This window comes from Uloborus diversus, chromosome 4, assembly GCF_026930045.1.
Source record: "Uloborus diversus isolate 005 chromosome 4, Udiv.v.3.1, whole genome shotgun sequence".
Lineage (NCBI taxonomy): Eukaryota > Metazoa > Arthropoda > Arachnida > Araneae > Uloboridae > Uloborus > Uloborus diversus.
In genome coordinates, this window is record NC_072734.1 from 156,546,243 (window position 1) to 156,570,895 (window position 24,653).

At 35.4% G+C, this 24,653-nt stretch overlaps 1 protein-coding gene across 1 annotated transcript in view; it reads right to left on the reverse strand.

The window, feature by feature from the left end:
• Positions 1–1,396: 1,396 nt before the first annotated feature.
• LOC129220939 (uncharacterized) overlaps positions 1,397–24,653 on the reverse strand; it is a 31,515-nt gene continuing 8,258 nt past the window's right edge. Inside the window, exons 2-7 of the mRNA XM_054855374.1 lie at positions 19,850–20,099; positions 18,724–18,971; positions 8,074–8,191; positions 5,547–5,828; positions 2,957–3,511; positions 1,397–1,725 (exon numbers count right to left, since the gene is read on the reverse strand). Coding sequence (XP_054711349.1) covers positions 1,397–1,725; positions 2,957–3,511; positions 5,547–5,828; positions 8,074–8,191; positions 18,724–18,971; positions 19,850–20,099 — 1,782 coding nt within the window. The remainder of the gene's footprint in view (positions 1,726–2,956; positions 3,512–5,546; positions 5,829–8,073; positions 8,192–18,723; positions 18,972–19,849; positions 20,100–24,653) is intronic.

Below are 24,653 nucleotides of genomic sequence, written 5' to 3' on the forward strand. Positions count from 1 at the left end.
CATGTGTGTGTGTTGTGCCGGCTTTTTCCAGCTAATTTTTGCTGAAATCTCATAACGTGTGACCAACCTGCATTCCTACAGAAATATCACTTTTGATGAAAACACACAACACAGGTTGCTTCGTTGGAAAAATTAGGGGGAGGGGGATTTGAAAGGTTTTGGTTTTGTTCTAATTTTGGACGCTCCTAAGCGTAAGAGGGGTGCGCCATCATCTTTGGGGAGCCCCCCTGCTTAACTGTTTTAACGCTGGTCATTGAAACTTGATCCCTCCTTTAAAAAAGTTTTAGATCCGCCCCTGACTAGTACTCCTGGTAGGTGCTGTTATACAGCATGAATTAGAAAAAGTTTTAAATGAAAGCCTACGAAAGACCTTATCTTTAAACGTGTTTTACTCAAAACTTGAAAATATCCACTTACATCCCTTTGCTTCTCACTGCCTCATATGTGAAAAGAGATTGTACCCGAGAAAGCGGTTTTATCCAGCATCCCTAGCGGCTTTACCCAGCAAGTAAACAAACTCGAATCATGTAGTGCATTCTGAGTAAAACCCCAGGAAAAAATCTGTTAGAAGTCAAGAGAAAGGAGGATCCACATTTACCCAGGAAATAACTGGAATGCTGAGAAAAGCAGGTTTTATGCGATGTAGAAAAGCTCATCGTGAACAGGGCCAATGACTATAAAGTAAAATTTTTAACACAGTGCCTAACTTCAGAATATTTTTTTCTGGAATTATTTGATACCGAATAATACAACTTTCGAAGAAAAAAAATCGAAATACTTCTTAGAAAATGTTTGCATTATAGAGGAATGAAATAAGAATCACTTGAAGGATTTTTCAATAACTCGCATCATTTATTCTTCATAGTCAAAAATCACGCTGATGCGGAAGAAAAACACTATAAGTATACCAGGACACATTTGACTTAAGCCCTGCATATTTCTCTTTTCAATCATCGCTTGGCACTTTCTTCAACCGTCTGTGATTAAATCTTAGAGCTATTATACAACTAGAGAGCGTTTCTTCATCTGCAGGGCAGAAGCTGGCTGTCGTCAACATGAGTAGAAAAAAATTGTGGTCAAATATGAGGCTAGTTCTATATATTTGGCTTCTTTTTAACAACATCATGGTGAAATTTAAGTACGTGTTCAATAAAGTTTGCACGCTTTAGACCGTTGCGCTAGCCAAGCACTGGGGCCAAAACTCTTGCAAATATAACCACATACAGCCAAAATATAACCATATCCGGGGCTCTAGTTAAGTTGTAGCTCTATGGTTAAATCTTGTCTTAATCGCTGACATGAGTCCGCTCAAATAAATGAACTGGAGTTACCACAACTGTTAGCCGACTAGATTATTTTGTGCTTAAGCGTTCTCAGGGCAGTATATAAATTCTTGTCAGAAAGGCACTTGACGGCCACTAGTCCTGTGAGGCAGAATGAGTTCCGTATCAGCAAGTTCTATGTCCAAATCTCGACCGCACCGAGAGTTCGATGCTTGCTGTAAGCTTATGGAGAACATAGAACTGTAGGATGTGGGACTAGTTTTGCCCATACCCGGCTGGTCGTGACTGTGATCAGTGAAAATGTCTTCTTTGGAACCGGAGTCGGTGAAAGTTTGTACATCAGTTCCATAGCCCAAATCTGTGCCGTTGTGTTGATGGGGATGTGTGAAAAACGAAAGAGCTGGATTTGCGTCCCAAGTAACTTGAATATGCTCCACATTACCTGAAATTTAAAATAATTTGGATGTAATAAACTGAAATAAATTTGATCAACAACTTCGTAATAACTAAGCATTCCTTTAAATCTGTTTATTGTTTAAGTTAAGAGGATGTAGCTAAAGTTAATTAAAAAGACATTGAAATAGAAATGATAATAACAATTGGTCAAATTTTGTTTTCTTTGTACCTTCCTGACAGCCATTAACTCATAGTATGTGGTCTGTTGAGATTTTCAAATGTAACTGCTTTTTTTTATATAACACAAACGTAACGGTTCGGTCTTTTATTGCTTTGTTGTCTGACATGTGAAAAAATGCTGATATATGTTTTATTAAAAAACAAAAAAGAATCATACTGTCGGCCCAGCTTGAACGAATACCGTCGATTCCAAGAAATTTTATTCCATCGGAGAAATTTTCTTTACCTTTCCAAATTGACAAACTTTGTCTTAAAACTTAATAATAATAATAAAACAATATCCATATAAAGGAAGTAAATTAATGGTATTGGTAAGACGTTTTTGAAATAAGCTAAGTAAACAACAAAATAATATAATAATTAAGTATATATACAAGTACGTATGAAAATTATAAAAAAGTAACTTACAATTTGAGTTCTAAAGTCTTTGTTTTTCAAAAAGTCCATAATAGTGAATTGCTTTAAGCTCTTTCGGTAAACTTTCTAACTCCTTTTTTCCCTCCTCGTCTGCCATGTTTTACAGTTAATATTTTATCAAGTTATTATCGTCTGCAATTTTTATATTTCTGTATGCTATTTAATTTAATTATCGTCTGTGCTATCTATTGTGTTTTTTTTGTAATGGCAACGGCAAAAAAAAAAAAAATACATAGAATTAGCGGAAATGTTTTGATGGAATGTGAATGCTGTTTTCTCGTGCCCGCTGTTAGCAAAAAATATTTTTTTATGTTTTTTGTGCAAATAATTGTTTTTACTTACTTTATTTTTATTCAAAGTTTTTCCGTTGGAGAGAAAGTTAGAGATTTAACTTAACATTTTTCTGACGATCAGAAGGGAATACGACCCCGGGCCTTCATAGCAAAAAGTGCTTGTCTAAATAGGAACTGTTATCTTCTTATTTTCACAAAACAGTTCAGGTACTTTTTATAGAACTTATATAGACTTTTTTAATAATTGCTCATGAATTTTTTTCAAATCTCATGAACGAAGAGTCAATACCTTTCAAGAGACTGAAAGAATATTAAAGATTATCTTACCGTCTTTGTCAGGACTCGTGTGGTTTGCATCATGCTGATTTGTGAAACCTTCCCCACTACTGTAATCTTGCAACAAGAGATTATCGATGGCAGCAAAGAACCTCTGAGACACATCAGGATCATCGAGAGAAGTCACAACATAATCCTCCTTCATGATGTCCTCCTGGTGATCTTGATGAGAGTAATTTTCTACTAGAGTAGCTTGGTGGTGATCTTGCAAGTTGCCTTCCTCAGACCACGAATCAGCTTTTCGAAGAGGTTGATCCAGAACCAATATATCTGAAGGATGGATTACGTCGTCCATTTCAGGGAATGTGGGGAATACTTCATTTTTGTTTTGCGAACCGTTGACGATGGGCGTCAAAGGACAATCGTCTGAAAAGGATGTCGATGCGTCGTCGGCAATGTTCGAATGGTGGTGTAAAAGAGGCGGCGGTGGCAGCAGTACGTGTGTATCTACTAAGTGATGATTCGGTTTGACAGAAACGTGGCTATGATAAAGATCACACGAAGGGTAAAAGCTTTGGTTCATGCGCTCGATTTCTGCTTCATAACCTGAAACACAATTTTGGAATTAATTTAATGCATTATAAAGTAATTCAGTCTATAAAGTGCAGTCAATTTCACATAGACATATTTAATTGATAAACATTAATATTAGAACAATGAATATCGCATGCATCATAAAAATACAGTGAATTGTAGTGACAGGGTAAAACGTTCTTTTCATTAAATACCATACATTTATCGTGCATGCATCGAGTTGCATTCATACTACAATGCTAACGAAAGATAAAAGGTAATTGTAAGAAATAAGGTCACAAAGCTTTCGATTTTCTGCAATGGATTCAAGTCTAGTTTCTTTACGATGAGTTTATGTTTATGTAAAGCATTGACAGTCAGACGATCACGTGAATTTACTTATTTTCCTTCTTTCAATATAAAAACTATCTGTATAGAACATAATTAGTGCTTATGATAGGGTCTTTATAATAAAAGACTAATGTATAGTACTCATTGTTCACCGTCTAAGTTTGAGGTGTCTAACCTTTTAATAAACAGGACCCCTCTCCTCTTCTTACAAGCGGCTATAGGTACCATATTAACCACATGAATACAAATAAACGATAGTACTTCAACAATATAGCAATATAGTGACACTGATGTCGCTATCAAGATTGGAGAAAAAAATTAAAATAAATTACTGGAGGGAAAACACAAAACATTAAATAAAATTTCAAGTTTAAAATTTTCTTGGGTTCTCAAGTTGAAATAAGAAGCAATGGATGCGGGCAATTAGCTCTACGTCGATTACAGGAAATTTCTAATAAACTGCAAGAAAAGTTTCAATTACTGAAAATTAAATAAATCGTTGGTTGTGTGCTAGTATATACCACTTGACTACTCAAATGTGTTCGATAGTAACAGATGCAGAAGGGGGGTGTCATTACATATATTTCTTAATTTTCAGATATAACACTATTCATTGCCTTTTCATCATTTTTGATACATGCTTTTTCTTGTTATAAATGAATAAAAAATATTTTTGTGCCATATTATTTCGACAACACTTTTTCGTTCTACTGATCTGCACATTGGAACGAAAGATGCGTGCATGAATTAAAACAAACCTAAAAAAGCAAATAATATTGAAGGATGCCAGGAGAACCGTAAAAGGGTGCCGTGTTGGACAGCCGCGTTCCAAACCCTAATATGGCGGTAGTCTGCCATTTACTGATTTGTAGCCTGGCAAGTTTTATCGTTTGACATTCACAGAAATATTTAATAAAAGTGACAAGTATACAAACAGTATTTCGTTCCACTGTTTTATCGAAAAAGAAAACACAAACATCGGCAGCATTTATCATAATTTAGCACAGAAAAACACTTCTGTGATTTTGTTATGTGAATGTAGATATTCACCAGCTTATGTCGATATTTAGAAGTCTTCGGGCTTTCACAGCAACACATATCTATCAACATACTGTTATTGGCAACATGACGCGAAGCTAATGGTTTTGGGAGAGGAAGGTTTTGACTCTTTAAATATCCCGGCTGTTGAGTCAACGTATTAACTCAGTCTTTCTCTTTACTTAAGAGGCTAATAACTAATAACTAAGAGTGAATGTGATTAATAATTACAAGTGAAATGTAATAAAGAGCAGAGCCCGATTAAGATATTAGGGGACCCTAGGCCAATCGCTTTTCCGGAGCCCCATTGTCGTCAAAACTTACCATTTTAGCAATTGGCTAAAACAATTTTAGCTGTTTGGGGGCTCCTAAGCAGCGGTGACCCTAGGTCACTGCTTGCCTAGTTAGCCTATTCCGTACTCAGGTCCTGCTAAAAATATGATTCAATTACATAAATAGTCATGCTGTAAAACTCTACATGCTTGATGAGTTTGAATAAAATGTAATAAATAGTATATTAAACGGTTTTAAAACACAATAAGACATTCAGTTTTTTTTTGTTTATTGCTATTGTAATTTGATGGAAATAGACACTGTTGATCAAGTTAAACTGGAGTTACACATAGAAGTGGTTTAGTAAAAAAAGAAAACAATTCAAAATGTGAAAGACATCTCTTACCATCTGCAAAGGAACTGTAGTATGCTTGATCAAAGTCGGATGCTACTTTGGCTGCTAGTCTGTAGGATGTGGAATGGCCATAGGAACTGGCGACATCTTCCAAGACTTTATCGATGGCTTGGAAGACGGAACAATCTGCCGGTACACTGTCCAAATTTCCTGTCATGAGATCTGTGTATACAGTCGGATCATCTTTGCTGATTGCAGAAAAAGTTCGGCAGCTCGAACCATAGTTCTTGGAACAAAGACATTCGAATGGCGGGCAAGAGCACTGTGTCTCTCCTGTGAAAGTAAGGACAAGCAAAACTCTATTTTTATCTAATTTTCTGCTTCATAAATTACAAACTTATGTGCGATTTCTTAAGCAAAAAATTTCGTCATCACTCTTTAAAATTATTACTTTTTAATGAAATATATGAACTGTTATGTGCGAGACAAAGGGTTGACTTTTTTTGTGTGGAATGGCCTTAATACTGTGTATAGTTCTTTTGAGATGAGAAAAGAGGAAACGCCCGAAAGGAATGAGAGGGAGCATTAACTCGTAGCGTAACATGAGAAAGCACAATAATTGATTTCAACGCTGGTGAGGTATTTTTCTTTCCTCTTTTAAAACTCGTGTTCTCCAAAAAAAAAAAAAAAAAAAAAAAAAAAAAAAAAAAAAACCGCGGATACTAAGGCAAGAAAAAAGATGAATTTGAAAGGAAATTATTTCAAAGACGAATTTGGTGTCAACCACAGGAAGATTAATTAAAGATTTTTGATTCAGCTTCGGGCACAAAATCATTCGTTTACAAAACTTGAGAATTTCATCCAAGTTTGTGGTCAAATCAAGTGAAATCATATTTCAAGTAAAATGAGAAAAAAAAAGGCTAAAATCAATTTCAGCAAGTGTGGTACTACCTCAAACTGAAAATGAACATAGAATACGTCGTCCATTGTACGCAAGATGGAAGAAACAGGATGAAACAGGAAAATTGTGGTCAAGAAATGAGTTGAGCAGCATTTGGGGCCTGTAATGCCATCATATTGAAAAATTACTTGGCTGAAAATTATACCACCAAACTCGCCAAATACTCAGGTGATTGTAATCAAAAGCAAATCCACGTTAATAGCCTAAAAGTAACTCTAATGCTCATCCTAGTTAAGATTTGATCTGTGGATGCAACGAAATTTCAGTTCCGTTTCCGAAACTTTGAATGTGCTTTATAAAGGAACTGATATGCCTGAGAATATCAGTTCCTTTATAAAGCGCGTTCAAAGACTGAACTGAATACAGAATTGATATGCCCGCCCGAGGCATTGTAATTCGAATTGCAAAAATACAAACGATTGTGTAGTATTGTTTCGCTTGACCGAACTGAATGCTGAACTATTATGCTCGAGGCATGGTAATTTGGATTGCAAAAATATAAATGATTGCGTCTTATTGTTTCATTTGACTGAACTGAATACCGAACTGATATGCCCGAGGTAAGGTAATTCGAATTGCAAAAATACAAATGATTGTGTGTTATTGTTTCGCTTGACTGAACTGAATACAGAACTGATATGCCCGAGGTAAGGTAATTCAAATTGCAAAAATACAAATGATTGTGTGTTATTGTTTCGCTTGACTAAACTGAATACAGAACTGGTATGCCCGAGATTGCAAAAATGCAAATGATTGTGTCTTATTCTTTCGTTATTCATTTCGCTTTTCCGGACATAATTTAAGAACTGCTGCTTCAAGTATTAGTTACCTAGCCGAAGAATATGAGATTATAATGTTTTTACTTCCTTTTACAAAAAAGGAAGTATTGTATTCGAGAAAAAATTTTCACTCAAAAATCGACCTTAATTTCCATTTTGCTCACCCCCGAATTAATGTTGAGTTTTTTTTTTCAACCCGACCACACGCGTCTGTATGTACGTATGTACGTGTGTATGTGCGTATGTGTGTCGCATAACTCAAGAACGGTACGTCCTAGAAAGTTGAAATTTGGTACGGAGACTCCTAATGGGGTCTAGTTGTGCACCTCCCTTTTTGGTTGCATTCGAGTGTTTCTAAAGCGGTCTTTTGCACCTTTTTGGGGTAAATCATTGTTAATTTCGATGCAAGCTCAAGTGGTGTTACAATTTGGCGGACACTTGGCGATACATCACCAGTCTTTTGGTAGCCAAGTTTTGTCGTCAACTTGGCGGCAAATTTGGCGATTTTCTTTTATTTTTAAATCTGGTTTTACTTTGGCCGCTGGTGGTGATATTTAGAGAGTAAACTATTGAATCACATTAAAATTTCCAATTATGGGAAAATGACATTAAAATTGGAGTAAAAAGAAGTCATGTAATGCACACATCAGCTCGTTTTTTTCCCTAATGGGCTGATTTCTTGGTGATGTGTTGTTGGCAGAAGATATTTTCGTAAGGAGCTGATTCCTTTTTGTGTCGTATTTGGCATACGGTTCAAGATTTCATTTGAAATTAAATGTTTACACTGAATGTTGGATATTATTCTGCATCACTTTATGTATTAAAAACGCACTCTTACCGTTTTTCTTTGGAATTGGTAATTGATGATCCAGTCTAGCAATTTTATTGCTCTCGTAAGTTCCACCGGGCCTCCAAGCTGGATGTACTTCTGGCCGTTTGTTTTCTTTGAAGTGGAGCTAAAATAAATAAATAAATAAAGTGAATTCTTCTATGGTTTGCGCTTTCAGTCAATTTTCGTGAAAGCAAGATGCCGAAATGGGAAGTTTGGAGAACAAATTAGAGTCAGAAGGACGTAAGTCACATTTATGATAATTTTACGGGAAGGAGGAAAAATAGATTGTCAGGCACATGCAAAGAAGGGGGAACGTGCTCTTTTAACCCAGGTAGAAAGTTGAAAAATATTATTTTTTTTTTATGAATTAAGTTCAAACGGCTTGATGTGGAATAGGCTTCTACATACAATGCACTAATAAACGGAAAATCGCAATTTTTGGACTTACGTCACTCTGGCTCTGAGGTACAGAAATATAAAATATATCGGTATAAAATATATCGGAAAATAAAATATACCGGTAAATGTTTCGAAAACTGCTCTTCCTAAAACACACATGCAGAGAGAGAACAGAGCCAAATGAAATGAGAAAACGAGGCCTCCGTCGCTAGGCGGCGCGCTCCATCGGACTGTTTAAATTATGCTTTCCAGCATAAATGAACAAAAACAAAACTGCAGATATTTAGTCCAAATATTTAAAAGAAAAAAAAATACTCCTTTTTTCTAAAAGAAAATAGGAAGTTTAAATTGTTATATGAATGTTATCCACTGTGTCAATGTTATTAGTTTATCATGGCTATGAAAAAAATGATCGCAATCATTTTTTGTGTTACTTGTTGCATTCAGGCATTTTCTCTCTTTTCAAAATTTTGTGTTAAAGTATAGGCTTACAACATTTTTTACATTTAACCGCAAAAAGAAATTGTAAGTTCAGACGTATTGTTACAAAGGTCGCATTAATTTTGTTATTTCTACAAGTGGCTAGTTATTTTCTGCCAAAATCAATTGTTCCATTTAAAAAAAAAAAAAAGATTTGTATTTCATACCGTTTTTTTTCTTGTAAAAAATATTTTCAAAAATTCTTCAAGCGCTTTTTCAAAGCGATGGCACTCCTCCTCATATGTTGTGAAATACCCTCGAAAAGAGACACAGGTATTCCGAAACTATCCCATTCCCTAAAAATTTTAATGACGCAGTCAGCGACATGAACTCCCTACTGAATTTAAACAATAGGAAACTCTATTCTGAGTTCAATTAGTTTTAAAAAAAATGCAACCAAAAATAATTATGAAATCCAATTACATCTCCTTTCGTTGGAAAAATTTCAAATTGCTTTTGCTTTTCTTTCCTCTGACTGAACTGCATTTGAATACTTTTTCCTACCTCATTCTAAGAATCAAATTCGATTGTTTTTATATTGCCGCTCAGAAAACTTTCCTCGCTTTTGAAGAGAAATAAAGAACGCTAAACGGGGGGGGGGGGGGCATGCTTTTGAAGAGCAGCCGCAAGAAGAAAAATCAAAGGAAATCGGATTTGTGATGTTAAGGGTAAACACGGCGACACATTTCAAACGCATTAATAGTAGTGCTGCGTTCGTTTCCTTTGGGAAAAGCGACAGTCGGTAAATATTTCGAAAACTGCTCTTCCTAAAACACACATGCAGAGAGAGAACAGATCCAAATGAAATGAGAAAACGAGGCCTCCGTCGCTAGGCGGCGCGCTCCATCGGACTGATTCGCGGCACTGCCAGATACGGAATGGGAATCCAGACAGCTGGGGCATTCGCAAACAACATTTTCCTCTCGGCTGCTCTCGCTGGTGATTGAATTCCATGCGCGACCGACACAAGCTCCCCAAAAATTTATCGGCGTAGAAGATTTCTGGTCGGAATGAAGTGCTCTTTTCGGTACGAAGATGATATTACGCTCTTAATTATTGGGGGAGGAAAGAACTTTCTTACTTGAGATACAATACTTTCGTTTCTGAAGAAAGCATTCATAAAAATGAGCCATAAAAGATTTTAGTGCAATGAAAAGAAAAAAAGGGCCCAAACTATATTGAAATGTTTGATAAAGTTGCGACTGATCATAATTTAAAAAAGAAAAAAAAAACTTTATTTATTGAATTTCTTATTTGTTCCAAGGTCGTGCACGAAATTTTGAGAACCGTTTTTACATCTTTACTTTTACGGGCCCCAAATGGGGGTTGGGCTGCAACCGAATGAATCCAGATCGTCTTTGGCGACGAATCCACATTCAATTTGGGCAATGATGACAATCGCCAACGCTTTTGGAGACCCAATATAAACTCCCTAACAGCGCCTTTGATTTTCAGCTACACACCGCATCAACAGCTGGGGGGATGTTATGGGATGCTAGCGTAAACGAAACATGGTCACCCCTAATATTGATACATAATATCAGGGACAGTTTAACATTACTATTATGGCATGCTTTCAGCACACGTGTTGGAATTCATGATGCTCCCAGTAGCCATTTTTAACAGGACAATGCTCGATCACACACGGCATAGTTGTCAGAGGACTTCATCTTCTCCGTTATTACCTTCTCCGGCCTGCACAATCCCCTGATTTGTCACAGATCGAGCACAGCTGGGTTCACTTTGGTCGGTAAGTTGGACGGCCTACGAGCTTGATCCAACTTGTGCATTAGTGGCGTCTTTACGGTAATTTGGACCGAGATGACGTAAAACATATTGTGATACCTTTGCGCATAAAATCCTTATTATCCTCACTAGTGCTGCCTTGTCCATTCATGCTAGAGGTGGCCAAAAAGGATACTAAAATCTTCATTCATTTGAGATTTTTCCTAAAATAAATGATCACATTTTGCTTTCAATTTGTAAACCCTTTCGAAAATCAATGTTGTCCTTGCGCATGTGAAATTTCGTTTTGTTCTGACTACTCCTTTTCGGTGCATGTTTTTTTTATTATAGAGTGTGAAGGTGAGAGAAAATGGTATACTTGCATGATTTTATTGTTTTAGTCTTCGAGCCATATTGTTGTACTTTTGCTTTTCATTTTTGTGTTTCAATCGTATGTCATTCAAACAGTATAACGTTTCTAGAACCCCTCTTCAGTTCCTATATTGATCTTTTCTTTCTTACTTTTTTTTTCTTACGCCACGACGTAACGCTTCGGTCTTTTTCTATTGCAGTTGTACGTATGTGTTTGGTACTAAGGGGAGTAAAAGATTCTTTTTGCATCTTTTTTCAAAATGAAACAAAGTTTTAATTTGTTAAAGTATTCTAGCTCTTAATTCAAAATTTAGTTTTTTTTAAAAACTTTTATTTACCTAACTGAATTTGAAGTTGAAAATGAAGTGAATTTTGAGATGGACAAAGCCGATTGTATGTATCTTGCAGCAAAATAATGAATACGAAGTGCAACTGTACAACACGTGATTTTTTTTTCTATTGTGCTATTACAATTTTAAAAAATCTTAAAGACCCCTCAAATTTTGTATTTAGAAATCTATTATTTTCTTCTTGAAACAATATTTAAAAAAAAAAAAAAAAAGAAATTCATTGAAGGGCAATAACATTGAATTGGAGAAATGAGTGAAAATATGAAAATTCGGGGATTATTTACGAAAAATCTATTTTTCATTTTAATTCTAACCTACTGTTATTTGCTTCGAAGAGCAAAGAAAATGAAAATATAAAAATACGTGAAATACACACGGAAAAATTCTAACCTATTTTTCTTTATTCAGGTAAGTTACCTACAGCATTGCCCTTCTCTAGTGCCTACGACACGTAATGATTTGCATTATGAAAAGATGATACCTCAACCAAGTTCCATAATGCCAAAAGCAAACACCATTTTAAATCGGAATTTAACAAAACATCAAAAACATCTCTCTCTTGGCGAAAACAAATAAGTGTTTCAAGAACATAAATTCATATCATTAGAAAGCGAAACGCATCAAAACATTTTTTGAGGGGCCTCGCACGGCATGAAACTATCCTCCTATTACTCCCTATCATATTTTGCCTAATGGAGGTCAATGTGGCTAAATAAAAGAGAACACATATTTAATGGAAAACGTGCTTCGGATCGAACAAATCTTTCCGTAGAACTCGTTCCTTTCGTTACGGTACGTCCACTAGCATCACGATACTTGTCGTTATCGCTCTGGGATATCCTTCATCATCTGGCTAACAATGCAAAATCAACAACCTCATATGAGAGGGGGGGGGGATATGATTCGCTCCATCTACAAATCCCTCCCCTTTTCGCCACTGTGTCGGTTATTTCCGCGTGCGATCCAGCCACTCATTGGATATCGTGTTCTCTGGTGGCTCTTCGGACGCACATCAAATTCGCATTTAGTGCAAATGAATATCGCTAAGGAGATCGTCACGACGTTCTTCTATCAATCGAAGAGTCCCCTTTTGTTCTTGTTTTCCTCATGGCATCGTTTCTTTGTTTTCTTCCGAGTGGTAAGAGGTGTCCATCGGTCGATACATGAGCTTTTAACAAATGAAAACATTTTACGAGCTGCGCCTTGACAGGTATATTTTAAACTGATTTGTATTAGAGAGGGTGGTCAGATACTTTCACCAATAAATGAATAAAAATAGTTGAGATCATTAATAGACAAATAGACCCATGGAGGGGCGACCAGTACTCAAATTTTTGGGAGGGCGGAAATTCTAAATTTGCGGAATGGAATTCCAAATTTTGCCGAATCTTCAGACAAAATTTGCCGAATAAGGAAATTTTTCGAAGGTCATGGTGACCTTCCGTTGGGGTGTCCTGTGACATAAACGAGAAGAAGATCTGGACTTTTGGAATATCATTCACACTTCTAAAAACAACGGCACTGATTTTTTAATACATAAATATCTAAATCGTCACGAATGCATAGTACATAGAGCTTAGTATCATAAACTGCCACTTGCAAAAAAAAAAAAAAACACATTTTTTTTTTTGCTACAATTAAACACGTATTATTTAAAAGAAAGTCACAAATACAGATTAATATGAAATAATTGTGTAGCATGGAATAGGTGGTTTACATAAGTGGAAAACTTAGAATTTTCTGTTTCTTTTGTTGCTTTGAGGCTTCTGGTTCGTTCTTTTATCTTTTTCTTTTCACTCGATCCTCTAATTCTTTTTTATATGGCAACATAGATTCGCAAAAGATGATCCAACTTTCGTGACTCTATTTGTCATATATATATTTTTTATAAGTGATCACGTATGATTTGGACAAAATTTTTAGATTTCAATGTATCGAGGACAACATCGGTTCTTATATCAGAACTGTTATTAGAACAAACTTACGTCAAATATGAAGGCATTCCATAATATCCGACAAGCTATATTAGAAAGTGAACCTTCAAACTGACGAGGAAAACACTGTAAGCGAAAAAAAAGGACTGTAACTGTAACAAACTACTATTCTTTCAGTGTATATTGTGCTTAACATCAATGTTCAAGTCGTGTACAATAGTGCATGAAAAAGTTTGAAAAGTTACCTACAGAAACTCTTGAAAATCATAATACACTTTGTCCTGTTACGGGTAATGCAGCAATATGCGGTAAGCACATCATTTAGGGGGATCAATCGCCTCTCTGGTTTTGAGAAGTTGATGTTTTTACGCCAAGGTGTTTATGGTTTTCATTTTGCTGTTTTCTGATAAAATAAGTACATTGAGTACACACCCTTTAGTCAACGTCTGGAAAAATTCGAAATGACGGACCTGACATACGGTCAACTCTCACATCATTGTATCATGGAAACAGTTTTTGCAAGATAATAATATCTTCACATGCTGGAAGTTCCAAACAGAGCTCAAAACTAAGCACTACATATTTGACCACTATTCAATAATACCCTCTTCTTTTCTATTGGTCGTCAAACTCAACGACATCCCCACTAGCTATGATTGTTGTTGGTTTGTCTGATGACGTGTTTGTCGCAGTATAACCTATGAAAGTTCTTGCGCCATTAAACCTAACAGAACCAACCAACTGATCAAGTCCAGTGAACTGCATACAATAAAATGACGTACGTCATCAAATCGGTCGCTGGGGGATAGGGAGAGGGGGAGGTCGAAACCAGAGCGTACTCCCCTTTTATTTTCAACGTTATGTCAGTTATGGCTTAATGATTGCTATACACAGTTACCATGAAGTCCTAAGAGGTATACACATGGGTAGAACACCACCCATGTCGTACCACAGCTGAGTTCTGCACCATGTTCTCGCAGATATTCTGCACCAAAACATCTCTGAATCCTTGAACTTTTGCTAGCAACTAATAATGCAATAGTCCATAGTATTTATTCTCCAAGATAGAATTTCCATAAGATATTCAGAGAATGCACTAAATTTCGAATATGAGATACATACGTGAACAAAAATTATCTGTAGCTCTTGCAATTTACATGGTGCTATCAGTGTCACACAAATTTAAATAAATTATGAACTGTCCTCAGAGATCTGGTAAATTATACAAATGATAGGTAAAAAGACAGGGGCATCCCAACGGGAGGTCACTGTGACCTTCTAAAAAATTTCTTATTCGCAAATTTTGTCTGACGATTCGGCAAAATTATCATCATTCAGCGAAATATGGAGTTCCATTCGGAAAAACTATCAGCATTCGGCAAAATTTGGAGTTCTATTCGGCAAATTCAGTATTTCTACGCTACCAAAAATTTAAGTTCGAATCTCTGTGGTAGTATCACACAACACAACACAATATTTCTACTATACAAACGAACTGTCGCAATTTTGTTAAAATTCAAAGAGGTGCGCTTGCTCTAATATATGAAAAATCTCTACTCTTGATGTTGTACTCTTTCCTTGGCTAACGTACATTACATTCCGTAGAAAAGGGGATTCTCAGTTGATTGAAGGTGAGGTTGACCCTTGACACTCATAATATCTGACCTCTAGCGGTTTACTGCTCCGCAGCCGAGCATATTACATTACAGCACCTATTATCCATACCGTAGGTCGATCATTTGCTGAGAAAGTACCCCAAATTGAGCCACTTAACTGTAATTGTCTCGTTAGGAGAGGCAATGCCGATATCGCGCATAAACGCGCCCCCTAGCGCTCCACAAGTCACATTATTTGTTTACTTTTTTTTACCAAGACAGAATAACAGACGTAGATAGCCCTCTGTTATTATTCACGAGTATTGAGGAGTCAGGGTGGGACTTGGTGTAGTCTTCGAGGAATCGTTGCTTTGCCGACTTCTTGCTGTTCAATGCTGACGAGGTTCAGACGGAATACCAGTTGAAGGAAAATGATACTTGCTTTTGGCGTGAAAATTAGGCGGTCATTATGGGGAGAATAAGTGACGTTGCTTGTTTACTAATATAGGTTGCTCGCTGCAAGGTATGGAGTGTTTAAATTACGGATCGATTGCGTAGAAAGGAAGGGCACCAGCGGAAATGGGGTGGCATTCTTTTAGAGTTTCCACGGAAGCTAATTAGGCTGCTAATAGCTGAAATATACTGTTTAGTTTGTGAACACGTATCCATTTGAGGGGAAATGTTACAATTACTTCTTAAGAGGAGGCTTTTGGAATATTGAATATAAAAGAGACGCAAGATTGAATCATTTCATTTACATCACCATTGGATGAAAGAAAGTTTCGATTGTTGATTTGATATTGTAAAACAATGTTTTTAAATAAAATTTTAAAGTCAGAGAAATTTAATTTTTTTAAAATTATTGCTTTTATTGCTGAAAAGCGCATTGTAGGTTCACATCTTTACCTTTATTTATTTATCTATTTATTTATTATTATTATTTTGTGTGTCTATTTCACAATGAAATGCTACGACATCACAATGCTTTTTGATAGGAAAAAACGATGAAGATTTTAGGACAATACTTCAATTAAATGAAGGTGGCCAATCTTTAAAAAAAAATCAAACTCAAAGCAAAGGCAAATAATGTCATGCTTCATTAAAAAGATATTAAACGGAGATATTTGTGAAATTATGAAAACTGATTTTTAAAGTGTTATTATCATTTAAAATTAGAAATACTGTTGACCCCTGGCTATAGAAAAATGACATATCATTTCGATCACTTACTTTTACTTTAGCTTTCAACTCAGATCGTGATTTATGTGTTAAAAATATGCGGATTTTGTAGCTCAAATATAGCTTCCTTTGAAACTGTAACATATTATCGATATGTTTTTAAATATTTTTGAGCAATCAAAAACATCTTCTGATGCATGATTTCAAGTTAAAATGATTACAATGTAGTAAATCATACACTGTTCTTAGTAGTAATCCCGTAACTCAAATGGTTAATAATAATGAATATGCTGTTAAAACACAACTCATTAACTTTTAATAAATATTTTGTATAAAAACAAATTGTAATTTTTCTCAACTCGATTTTTCAGCAAGGTAAAGCACTCAACTATGATATTTTTACTATCAGGTTTCTATGCCGGTAAGCTAACTTAAAGTCCCTGAATTTTCTACATTTTGATTTTGCACGAACACAAATTGGAATTCTACTCTATTCTAAAGTTAAGTAACGTCTCAGACTTTTCTACATTTTGATTTTGTTTGAGCAAAAATTGGAAAGAAAAGCCCTCAACTCCAATATTTTTCTAATTCACGTTTTTATGCCCGATAGCTAACTTAAATAAAGTCTGAATTTCCTACATTTTGATTTTGTATGAACACAAATTGGAATTTTACTCTAATCGTTGAGTGCTTTCCCTTCTGCAAGGAAAAGCACTCAACTCCGATATTTTCCAAAGTCACGTTATTGTACCTGAAACACAACTTTAATAAAATTTTAGAATTTTCTACATTTCGATTTCATATGAACACAAATTTTAATTCTGCTCTTTTCTAAGCTTAGGTAAAGCAATAGAATTTCCTATATTTTGATTTTGTACGAACACAAATTGGATTTTTACTCTACTCGATTCCTTCTGCAAGAAACTGGTTATATTTTTCCAATTCACGTTTTTATGCCTGAAAGCTAACGATTCAACAACATTCACGATCGTCTCCATCTCGACCCTATAACCCATTCCCTCTCCTTCCTTTAGAACGCGATTTGGAAAACTGATAAACCATCCTCGACTATAAATGGCATTTTCACGCATCCTAAATTGTAGCTTTGCGCCAGAGAATGATATTGTTTTGTTTGGCTAAGAACCATCGAAGGAGTCCTGTAGTTTTTCCAATAGCAAATCGCTTAAAACTACTTTGTTTTTTTTTCTCCTTTGCTTTATTGTTTTTCTTTCTTGTAGACTGATGCTCCAGGGGTCGTGTCATTACTGTGTTGGCGATAAACGTTGGCTATTACTTCCCTAAACGGGGTCCATTATCATCCAGGATCCGCTTCCAGTCGCCAAGTTTTTGTTATTACATACAAAATTCGGTTCAATACTTTTCGTTGTTGAAGAAAGCTGAGTTTATAAATTACTTGTGCAAATTTAATATTTGAAAGGAATTCTGAATTTTGTAATGTTGTTCCACCTAAACTTCACGTTTTACTGTTAACTGAAATTAGTTTATAGCGTTTGAAGTAATTGAGTTTGTGTCAGAAACATTTATTTTTTTATTCTGTTTAGCAATGTTAAATTAGCATCACGGTTGACTTTTGCTTCCAGGTTCATATTTTTGTTAACATGTACTCATGACGATTTCTGTAGAATTCAGGTAATAGAAGAGCATTGTTCTGTCCAAACATTTTGAGAGCATTTTACTTGATTATAAAAGTTGATGTTACTACAGATTTTTTAAATTAAACGACGATCGACAACGAGGGATTGACGTGAACCAAAAATCACTGAAACTAACCAATATGCTAGTTGACAGTTGTTCTGATGTTTGTTTTATTGAATTTTGCTACTGTCAATAAGTGGTTTGAAGCCGAGAGATTCACTGCACACAGTTCATTCAATTAATTTTGTCAGTCGCGTGTAATGACTGAATTGGAGTAATAATCGTACAGTTCTATGATAGATTATAGTTTTTCTTTTCTTATTTTCTAATTGTGTCTTTAGTTTCTTTAATGACTAATGATTAATGGATTAGAAAAGACTGATGTACAAAAGTCTAGTTTTGACACATTGAAACTAGCAGTATTAAAATTAAACTAGTATCAGTTTTTTACAGTGAGATTAAATTTTACCTTATGACTATCTCTATCAACACAAATTTTGATGTTACCTATAGTTGGGGCAAAACTAATCTGGCAGCGTTGTAATGCTCTGACTAGGATCTGTGTAGCCTTCCGAGTGCTACCAGGTTAAGTTTCTCCAACTGCAGTTATTTTCCAAAACTTAGATGTATTGAAAACGGTTAAAAAAATTAACATTTAAGTATTTTTTAAAATGAATTTTAAACACCATTTGCAAGCAAGGCCTGATTACTAAATAATCCAACTAGGCCCTGGTCCAGGGTCCCTGATTTTTAGGGGTCTCCAAATAAATAAAGTTGTTTTAACCAATGGCTTAAATTGTAAGAACTGAATACAGCGAGCCAATAAAAAGTGCTTAGCCTAGGACCTCCTGATACCTTAATCGGGCCCTGTCTTCAAGATATGACATATTACATCGAAGTTAATTCAAAACGTTCTGTTTCCAAGCATATATGCAGCTAATAATATCGGATGTGATCCAAATTTACCTGCAATTCCAGTCCAATTGCTTCCTGGGCCTTGCTTCTTCTATGCACCTGAAGGGGTGAATGTAGGGTCCGTCTAGCCTCGGCTGTAGCCTTAGGCTCAGGTTTCGGATGGTCGTGACTTCCCTTCGCCTGGAAGAAGATGGCGTGTTCTGTGTGGCGCCAGAAGTGAGTGACCGGATAGCCGCAATGGCCGCGGCAGGCCAAGACCTCCAAGCGACCAGAACATTTTCGATTTGGGCATGGCTTACCTGCATTGAAGCAATGATTTAATATATGAGTGAAGTTGACAAAATATAGACATTTTGTCTTGCAGGCGACAGCTCTATATTTCATTTCTAAATGTGTAATGAACAATGTTTTTTTTTGGCTAAGAAAGTGCGATTTCTTAGACACAAAATGTTGTTTTTTGCATTTAAAAAAAAAATATTATTGTAATAAAAACGTAGAGCTGTCACTCGCAGGACAAAATGTCTGTCTTTCTGTGGAATATAATCCCATGAAAATACTTCAGTTTTATCTTCAGACCGAAAGAAATAGCAACAAAATTTAAGTGGAATAGTCCCTGTGCATGGTGCTCTGCTTCTGTATAAAAATTAAAAAATTAAAGCATCTGCAGTCGTAGAATATTAGCGACAGAATTTTTGTTGCTGTGGCTCCCAGCCTGAAATCAACTCAGACATACTGGACTTAACTCTAAAAAGTCTCCCTCGCGTGGTATATTTTTTAATCATTTTTCAGAGGGGATAAAGAAAATACTACTCAGATACTTTTATAACGATAAGGGAAACGGGTTGAATTTCCCTGCATCAGTGATTCTCAACTTTTTCATATCTGTGACCCCTTGATACCCTTCCAAATCTTAAGTGACCACATTCGAGAGAAAAAAATATTTTCTTAACATTAGGTGAATCGAAATGAATCCAAAAGTTTTCTTTAAAAAAATAATTACAGCTATAAAAATGATATAGATTAATTTTCACTAGCTGTTCGCGGACCACATGAAAATTGCTCACGAACCACTTGTGGTTCGTGGCCCACACGTTGAGAACCACTGGTCTACATTGCTAAAACGTCTATGTTAAACAAGAGACGCAAGGACTAAAGAATTTTCTAATTGATCTCTCACCTTGTTGCTTCTTGCGTGCCTTGTCGCAGATAGCGGGCCTCAAGTGCACCCTCTCCCCGGAATCGAGCGTGCACCTTGCGCTGCACACGAGCACTCCCAGACAGGACTTCTTGAGGATGTGCACGTTGTGGTTGTTGGTGTTGCGCATCGCCCAGCCGGACCCGTGTCTCCTGGCTTCCTCGCAGTCCGGGCGGTAAACGAAGCGGCAGTGGCCGTCCGACCACTCTTGGAAGTGATCGTAGCTGCTCACCTACGGCACAGGAAGAAATTTTCAGACTCGTCGCAATCCTTTTGCATCGGTGTCAGTTTGAATATACTTCATTTCTAAACTATTCGGTTAGGATCGCTTATTTTTGATAAAATCAAACACATCTTTATTTGAAGACAGTTTTTGAAATCAATAGAATAAAACAATATGCAAATTGAAATAACGAAAGAATTGGTGGCGATCAAGATGTTTCACTTTTTTTACTTTCTGCATTTCCAGAGTAAATACATAACATTTTGAGTAGAACATATTTCCCCCAGTGCTATTCCGTGTTTGAACTGTAATATAAATAATAAATGTTAGCCATATCTATGAACCTATGTTACCGCTAAATCTCGAAATGCTGAAAGTCGTTAACATGCACTTTTCCTAGCTATTCTGCAGATTACCTGATTTGATTCAACAAGTGGAATTAAGGGTTTTCAAAATTGTAAACAGACAACGGGCACATTATCGGTTTCTATATCCGTTAAAGTTCAAAACTTCGTTCCTGTCTTTCCAATAGCTGATTCGTCGATACATTGATAGCCTCAATTCGATTCTTTGGATATCAAAAAATAAATCTGTAACATTCTGTTAAGGGGTCGTCCACATATCGTGTCATGATTTAAGGGGAAAGGGGCTTCGTGACAGTTTGTTCGTGAGAGACAGACAAAATTGTGACAGTTTGGAAGAAGGGGGAAACGAGAAAAAAGCGACATCACACTTTTTTTACAACAAATGCTTATGAAAGACAGCATGATATGTGACAAGGGGTGTGGAGGGGGGTAAGATGAAGTGTGGGACTTTAGGATGAAGGGGCGAGGTTTGTTAAATTTGTTGAAAAAATTGTGATATAATTTATATCGACAGCCCCCAAATTTCCTTAACTGCAATAATCTTTTAAACGATATGATTCTTGTTATTACACTTTTTGAATTGATTGATCATTGATACCATGAACTAATTTGCTGATTACTTGATTGCATCAACTTGATTGATTCTTTAAATTTTGAGAGTTTAATAATAAAACATTATGGTAATTTAATCGTATTGACTCGTTTTACTAAAATCCCTTCGCTTCTCCTTGACTCATATATGCTATTATATTTATATTCTATAGCACATAACTTTCAAATTAGTTTACAGTTACTCGTTTCGTCCCCCTTCCCCCAGGAAAACCAGTCGTGCTTCTCCTCAAGTACATAACACATTGCGAACTTCTACTTCAAAAAAAAAAAAAAAAAAAGAGAAAAAACAATTATTTAGAAACAGAACTGACGCTAAAAGGCTTCGCTATGTTATTAACCAGTTAATGGCTCGTTGAATGTTATTCAGATAAAAACAGGCCATTATCTAATGGTCTAACCTAAATTATCCCTTTGAGGGATAACAGCAATCGGGGGTTGGCAAAACTGCGGCGGCTTTTGCGAAAACGATAAAGGGGGTAATTACTTGAAGAGAACTGGAGTCTTTATTGGCTAAACTGTGAAGGATTCAAGAAGCTGTGGCGTAGATATTCGCCAAATATTCTGTTGACCCGCTGTCTGTTTTTGCTTTTTTTTAAAGCAAATTTTCATTTAAAATTGTAAAAGTAAGTAAAACCATGAAAATAAGATTGGGCTGTCCATAAATGATGTTACACTCAGGGGGTGAAGGGGGTTCGTAAAATTGTGACAGTTTTACGAACAGTATGTGGGACAAGGGAGGGGGGGGGGGGGCGAGGGGCGAAGAAAAAGAGCGACATCACAAATATTTGAATAAAAATATGTTTATGAAAAATAGCGAGTCATGGAACAAAAGAGGGGGAGGGGCAGGAGGTAAGGTGAAGTGGGACACTTTGTGGCAAAAGAAAAGGAAGGAAGGGGGGGGGGATGTTGAAAAAAGTGTGATATCATTTACATAGACAACCCCTTTAGTATTTTGTTAAGAAACCTTTTCAATCAATGAGAAATAAGTAATTCATTAAGTATTGTGAAGAAAGACAGAAAAGAAAATGGGCTAATGATAAATTACGATACTTGTCTGTCGATCTGTCCAGTACGTTTCGCTTAGTACCTTTTGAGAAACTACCCGAGTCGACAATGAAGCCTCTCGTGCTATTTTGTTTAGGTAGGACACCTCTGTCCCACATATCAACTTTCTGTTTGAAATATTTGGAGCAGTTCTATAAAAATACAAAAACTTCACGGACAATTTAAAATCTTTTATAAATCTTGATCTAATAGACAGAATGTTTTCGAAAAAAAAAAAAAAAAATAACTGAGAAAAACTTTGACGTAAAGATGAATAAACACTGTGTTGAACAATTCGTTAACATTTAACGTTACCTACAAGATGAATTCAAATTATTAATTAATTAAAACACCAATAGCACAAAAAATTAACATTTAGTACCCCTCCCCTCCCAAATGCAGAGTATTTTAGTGTATTCTTAGTTTTTTCTTGCATAATATTTACATTAAAAATGTGTGAGATACTTTTTATTTCAAATTAAGAAAAAAAAAAGTTTAGCGAAATTTTTAAAATAAAATTCAGTTTGTGTTTACACGTATTTTCACATTTAATTTAAAAAGGAAAAAAGCAGTTTTATTATTTCTTTTATTCTTATAAATATTTTTTATCAGAAAAAAAATCGGGAATGATCTTATCACAGTTATGCACTGAAAAATTGCTGTATTTCTTTAAGATTAATGGAATATCTCAAGCGAGCATTTCCGCCAAAAGAATTACATTAAGACGATGACATAGTAAACGTAAGAAGGTGAAACTAAGATAGATTAAGACGAAAGTTTTATCACATCATAATCGTATTATTAATGATACTTCCATTCTTTTCGTCTATTAAGTGTTGATGCTCAGTACCAATTTACTTATGATTGAGGCATCAGAATTTAAATGTGACGAAAGTTTTAAAAGCTGCAGCAAGGGTTATTTGAATTTTTATTTCAAGTTAGTTACTCTAAATGTAAACAACTTTCCGTATGTGATCTATTTAAAACTGCGTCATTTTTTTGACTCAACAGTAGAAATGTAAAGATAATGCAATTTAAATGCAATAATTAAAAAAAAAACTATTTCCTTAGTATAAAATTGTTGAACCAAAGGTATTCATTCTTAGCAAAAAATATTGGAAATTTTCAGTCCAACAATACAATTATTTTTAAAATCAAGTTAGTACTTTAAAACTCAGTAATAGATTAGAAATTTAAATCGGAGTAATTTGCGCAAATTAAATTAATATCTATTTTATTTTTTACATTTACATTCTTCAATGTTTTTTCACTCGTAATTTACTTAAAAATCAACTATCATTTTGGTTTCAATGTAAAAAACAGCACTACATAAAATTTTTTTGTTTATTTCTTAGAGTATGCATTTCGAGCACACACTTAAATTCAACTATTCAATATATGTCATAGTCTAGAGTTTTAAATAATATAAATCTAAAGAGATCACTCATTCTAGCCGCTAGATGGCGAGCGTCTGGATGGTAATTAGTCTTTTATCATTTGGCAACGAATTAAAAATAGAATAATGTTTTTCAGACAGGAGTTCTAAAGTTTATTTTCATAGAACGATGTGACTAAAAATGATGTAGCAACGGACAGCCTTCACGTAAAACAATTTAAAATATTTGTAAATAGTATTAAAATTAAATGCTTTGTCCGTAAGTTACTAGAGAAATGAATTGAACGTGTAGGTCATTTTGTTCACAGATGATTGCAAGAAAGAATTCACCAAGGCAGTCTTAGCAAGAATCCAAAAGGTATGTCAGTTAACTACCTATTACACTAGTTTTCGATGTAATTGCTCCCTCTAAATTTTGAGTGTTTTTATGATACTTTTAGCTTGCTGAAGTCAAATTCAAATCCAGAAAGTTCCGATCGAAGATCCTTTTTTTAAAAATTTGCTTTCTTTATAGCGAAATTTTCATATGCCGGAAGGGTAACTATATAATTGAATTGGTTTACCATGTGTAGTTCATGATGTCAGTATTTTAGAAAATAAATGTGTTTAGAATGCTTTTAATGGGTTTAATTCTGAGGACATCCTATGTTTTAACATCGTGAGGGGGGGGGGGGGGAGCGTGACAAAAGTTAAGGCAAGATTCCAGATAATGGTTTAAATAACCATGCTCACTAATTTTAGCAAGTTGTGCAGATTAAATATTGTTTTTTTTTCTTGAAAAAAATATTGTGAAAACGTTTATGGTTTAATTTGCGTAACTGCGCAATACATACAAATGGATTTCACAAGAAAACCTATACACGGGGCTCGATTAACCCCTGAAGTTAGAGGATGCTAAGTGTCATTTCTGGGTCCCCCACCTTTTGTTTTCAGTACATATTTTCTAAAAATTCTACGCGCATTGAAACAAAACTCACTAATGCTATACAGGTATTACTTCCAAAAACGGCCAGGCAGCCTTCCAACTAAAGTTTATCCCCCCCCCCCCGGCATATTGAACTTTCTTGCATTACATATTTTTGTACTCCCATTCGCATCGGATAAGTTTGGTTAGTTGTTTCAGATTTATCACTTTATAAAATTTAT